Source organism: Mugil cephalus, chromosome 21, assembly GCF_022458985.1.
Source record: "Mugil cephalus isolate CIBA_MC_2020 chromosome 21, CIBA_Mcephalus_1.1, whole genome shotgun sequence".
NCBI lineage: Eukaryota > Metazoa > Chordata > Actinopteri > Mugiliformes > Mugilidae > Mugil > Mugil cephalus.
The window spans coordinates 20463450-20468968 of NC_061790.1; the positions used below are offsets into that span (position 1 = coordinate 20463450).

General features: G+C 41.5%; 1 protein-coding gene across 1 annotated transcript; it reads left to right on the plus strand.

Moving 5' to 3' along the window:
- The first annotated feature begins 468 nt into the window (after positions 1-468).
- Positions 469-3843, plus strand: marcksa (myristoylated alanine-rich protein kinase C substrate a). The gene is made up of 2 exons (XM_047573338.1): positions 469-879; positions 1972-3843. The coding sequence occupies exons 1-2, from the start codon at positions 784-786 to the stop codon at positions 2683-2685; spliced, it is 810 nt and encodes a 269-aa protein (XP_047429294.1). The 5' UTR covers positions 469-783; the 3' UTR covers positions 2686-3843.
- Positions 3844-5519: the final 1676 nt, after the last annotated feature.

The following is a 5519-nucleotide window of genomic DNA, read 5'->3' on the forward strand; positions in this document are numbered from 1 at the left end:
TTCTGGTGAGTTTCTGTTTAGTTATTCCCAGGGATTAATCACATGTGGGCTGCCTGTCACTTTCAGTTCACAGTCTCACGTTAGTGTTTCTCTCCATTTTGAGATTCTCCCCAGAATTGTCTGACAACATGTAAAATAAGAGTAGCAAAAAAACAAACACACAAACATGAACACGAAATATGTAGGTCTAACTAATTAACTGAGACAAAACATATGTAATACATATATAACATACTTTCATTCAGTGTGTGTTCATTTGAACGTTTCCATTTAAATGGAAACCAAATTATATTTTGGTTTAGTAGATGGCATTCCATTAGGATGCACGATGCCAATTTCAATTATTCCGACAAGCCTTGAACGCAGCGCTACAAGCCATTGTTCACTCCCTTTCATAAACCACGCCCATACTCTGAGTGGACGCTGTGATTGGCTAAATCTGAGTTCGGTGCCGTCATCGCTCGGAGCGCCCATTCATCTCTGCATTTGGGCGTTGGACTCCGCATCTTATTAGCACCAAGGGAAATTTCTCCATTTTGCAGCCTGTCTACAACGACACGGCCACCAATCTGGGATTTTATTACTTCTCCTCACCTGACAGTTTTTTTCTTGCAATTCTGAAAAATTCTCCTCGCTCTTACTGGACTGCTTTACCCTTCTCCTGTGAACTTTTTTTGTGCAGAGAGGGGGACACAGAGGGAAAGCTTTGCGTTTCAACAAAGAGGCTTGTGGGTCTTTGTTCGTTTTTTGGATCGGTTGAGTTTCTTTGTTGGAGCGAAAAGCATGGGAGCGCAATTATCCAAGGCACCTGGAAAGGCTGAAACTGCGGCTGAAAAGCCAGGAGAGGCTGCTGCTTCACCCACCAAGACCAATGGACAGGTAAATAGTCATTTTAACATCCAGCTCTTTGCATCCACCGGGAGAGGGGTCGTTGAGGGGGCTGCGCTCTGAGGGCGCAATCCGTGCGTAATTGTGGATTGATTGAACGTAGAGGCACAATGGGAGTATAAAATAAAGGAAGAGACTCGTTTTATTACTGAATAGATTCCATATCGCGCGCAACAGTTGATCGTTTGATACTTTCATTTTTGATGTGAAACGTGGTCCATTATTGCGCCGATTTTTTATCAAGGTTATCTGAAAAATTCTGCATATTTTTGCAGGAGGTAGCCGGTTTGGTCGGAGCCTTTGTTTATGTCATGTGTTGAATGGTTGATTGCTGAATTTGCTTAAATTAATATTTGTGGGAGCTGCTTTAACTTTGAAGTCGCCTCTTGAGCTGATTTTTAAATTTTATGAACAAAACAAGATGCGCGGCGGCCAACAAAGGCTGTGAGCGCCGAGCACCACGCCTTTTGTTACAGATGCTCGACTAGAAAGCGGAGATGGCAGCCTTGCTATCACTTGGGAGGGAAAGCAGAGGTTGGGAGCCAGCGGTGCGCCCCGCACAGACAGAAGCTTGTTCATTCCGGCTTCTCTCAAAGTTTGGTTTTTGAGCGTTTTCACGAGCGATAGAGTTTCGTCGGGTTTACATATTTTTATTTATTAACTGAGAAAATGCTCCCGAACTCTGGTCTCGGTGATACGTGGGACTAATGAGCATCTGCTGTTTTAATGAGCAGCTGCTTTGCTTTGGAGCGGCCTGGCACCGACCCCTTGCGAGCCAATCGAGGCACTGCGCTCACTCTGGCTCAGGATGTGAATGAGATTCTGAGCGAAACCAGGAGAAAATATGTTGATGTTCAGTATGTGGATGCATGGCTCTTATTTTGTGTGTGATCAACTCCAAGTCATGTCTCTGCGGTGAAAACTAGAAACAGAATTCATTCTATAGAGTCAGCTTTTATTCGATTGTGCTGATGTGATGGTGTCTGCTGCCCCTAGTGTCCACCCGTGGTACCGTCTAACTGTAGTGCTGAAACCATGCCAACTGTGTGCATGGCATTTACCATTCATTCTGTCTCTCTTCAGGAAAATGGCCATGTTAAAGTTAACGGGGATGCCTCTCCTGCAGCAGCTGAGAATGGCAAAGAGGAGGTGCAGGCCAATGGCAGTGCCACAGCTGAGGAGAGTCCCAAGGAGGAGGCAGAGAAGGCAGAGGCTACCCCTGCCGAGAAGGAGGCCACAGATGGGGAGAAGGTAGAGGCAGCATCTCCAGCCACTGCTGAAGAAGAGGCCGCCACCAAGGCCGAGGATGGCGCCACGCCTTCCACCAGCAATGAGACTCCAAAGAAAAAGAAAAAGAGGTTCTCCTTTAAGAAGTCATTCAAGCTCAGTGGCTTTTCTTTCAAGAAGACCAAAAAGGAGACGGGTGATGGGGCAGAGAACGAGGAAGCAGCCGCTGTGGCAGCAGCACCCGCCGAGGAGGCAAAGGTGGAGAGCACAGAGGAAGTGGCAGCAGCAGCTCCCACTGAGGAGGCCAAGCCCGCCGAGGGGGAGGCTGCACCTGCTGCAGAGCAGGCAAAGGAGGAGGTAGAGGCCAAGCTAGAGGAGCCAGCAGCACCAGCACCAGAGAAGCCTGCTGAGAACCCCAAAGAGGACGCCCCCGCTGAGGAGCCAAAGGTAGAGGAGAAGCCAGCTGAGCCTGCAGCAGAAGAGGCACCAAAAACAGAGGAGGGTGCCCCCACCTCACAGGAAGCAACGTCAGCGGAGGCTCCAGCTGCTGCCACCGAGGCTGCTGAATAGGATCTGAAAGAGGAAGAAATTTTTTTGAAAAAGGAGAAAAAAAAAGATAATCAAAAAAACATTTTCCTGTTTGTACATTGAAGTGACGCGAGGTCCTGGCTTTGATGAACTTATCTACAACCAGGGATGTTTTAAAGCTTTCCTTTTTTATTTTTGGTTTCCATTTCCCCCCTAACACAAAACCCATCTTGGTCCATTGTTACTACCATTCCAACGGGCTAGGGAGGTGGGTGGCTTCAATATGTACAACTGATTAAATACATCCACATTCTGCCATATATTTTTACATCAGTATTAATTTTTAAAAAAATTTTTTTCTACAAATGTAAACAAAATAGTAAGGACATGCCCATGGTATGAAGGAGTGGGGGTTGAGCTGTAAATGAAGGGTAAATGGGGGGTGGGAGGGCTGGGAAATGTGCCACAGACTTATGAAAAGAGTAGTCTAAAAACTATGAGACCAATATCTAAATACACCATATGGTTTACAACACTAAGTCATTTTTACAAAAAGACAACAAGTCCCAGACTTAGGTTTTTAGGGATTCATATAAATTCATAGGAGCTTTTCACTTCTCATTAGCTGTCAGTGATTCAGTAGAAATACAAGTTGTATAGGCTTTATTGTTGTTGGTTTTATGACCTTAATAAAAATGTAAGTATGTATAGGCGGGGTGTTTTTAACTGTGATTATTGTACAAAATGAAATCTTGATCTCAAGAAGCACATGAAGTTTGCAGCTCTTTTTTTCCACCCACTCATTTTTGTAAGATACCAACACAAACACACATAAACAAAGACAGAGTCATCCTGGAAAGCCTTCATAAGCATTTTTGAACTCAAAAACCAAGCTGTGATAAGTGGAATGGTTAACTGTTTATATACTGTGGTATGATTTTTTTTTTTTTTTATTCCAGCAGGCAGTTTTTCCAGTGGTCTTTGACTAAATTTGAGGAATCTATCAGATGCAAATGTTTGTGTAGCATCTTGTTTCTCTCTTTTGTTTCTTTTGTAAATACTGAAGAAGCTTTGACCAATTTGACTTAAAGATGGAATGTAACTTTGCTTACAAAACAATTGCTATTAAACTCCTCTGCTTAAGGTGTTCTAATTTTCTGTGAGCACACTAAAAGCAAAAATAAATGTGAATAAAAATTTGAGCGCCATCTGTCATTTATTTATGAATTCCATACAGTTTGATTAGCAGCGCTTTAAAAAGACTGATGCAGTTGGTTTGTTCTGTGCCACTTTTAATCCTCACAAATAAATATATCACAGGAAATAAATTAACTTGGAACAGCCTGACATGAAGCCAATATATCATCAGATGAGACTTCCATACAGTAGCAGGGCAAGACACTGCAAAACTTAAAGTTCATTTCATTTCATCAAGTTAAATGTGTTTCTTAGGTGTTCCACCAGACAGCTATAGGGATTTCCTTCTAGTTCATCCCAAAGCTTTTGGACAAAGTTGAGGACGGAGGACTCTGTGGGCCAGTCAGGTCTATCTGTAAACTTGGAAAACTATTTCTTTTTGGAGCTGGGTCCATGCAGTAAAGGAACAAAAGGGACAAAAAAAATCACTGTAATGTCTAAAAAGTTCATAAAGCAACACTGTACAAGTGAAATGCGATCATATCTTTACACATCACATTGCTCCTCATCTTGTCATCTGCATTACTCATTCTCAGTGTTGACTCCTTTTTGAGGGAGATTTTATTTTATTTTTTAAAATAATTTTTTAGTACTGTCACTGTATGACTGAATGAAATTCATTTATCCCCAAACCTTTCAAACATGCCCCGTCGGAAGCCACACAGCCTCAAGAGTGAGCTAAAAATGATCCTGTAACAACAAATAGGGAAAAAAATAAGACAATGAGTCCAGCATCTCTACTGGTTAGCTTACAATTAGTGCAGGCATTTAATTTAGCAGACATGAAACAAACTTAATTCAAAACTTATTCAAGCTCTGTTCGTTAGCTACAAGAAATCCATTGCACACATTGTCTAACGTTTGGAAAAGTGCAAATACACAGACTCATGTTAATTCGTGATTTTTTAAACACATGAACAATCTATAATTTGAAGCCAATGTCTAATCATCCTGCAGTGACTCCACCTACTAGCGGATAAGTGAACACCTAAGTCAGGCATGTCAAACTCAGTTTGGCTCTGGGGCCGGATCCAGACTTTCTGTTCTCAGGTGGGCCGGATCAGTAAAAGAATGTCAACTCCAAATATTTAGCTTTGTTTTTCAGTACTATGCTTTATCATTCAGCCTACATTTGTAGCCTACTCTTATTATAATCACGGATGACAAGGGATCTTTTCTAAGCACAGCACATTTATTCAAAAACAATGGGAAAAAAATGATTTTTCATGTTTGGCGGTGAATGTGTTAACAACTGGTTTATTTTAACAGTTGAGTGAATGCAGTTTTACACCTGAACCAACTCACCACACTAAACAAACTCAAGTGGGAGCTATGAAAAAAACATTTTCGCCTTAATTGTCATACTGCTTTGAAATATATATATATATAAAAAAAGAAATACAAAATAAAATAAAATAAATAAATAAAATAAAAAGTTATAGCAGTGCATGGGCAATAAGATTAGACTACATCAGATCAAACTACTAGGCTGGGCCTACTGAAGTTGAGAATATACTGCACAATATTAATTGTCTTTAATATGACATACTTGTCTTTATGATGAATCTCACAGTGGCGCCGAATATTAAACTCTTTGAACACTGCAACTTGCTGATTACATACCAAGCACACTGGTTTTGCATTCACTTCTGTGAATAAATACTTCTCAGTCCATTTCT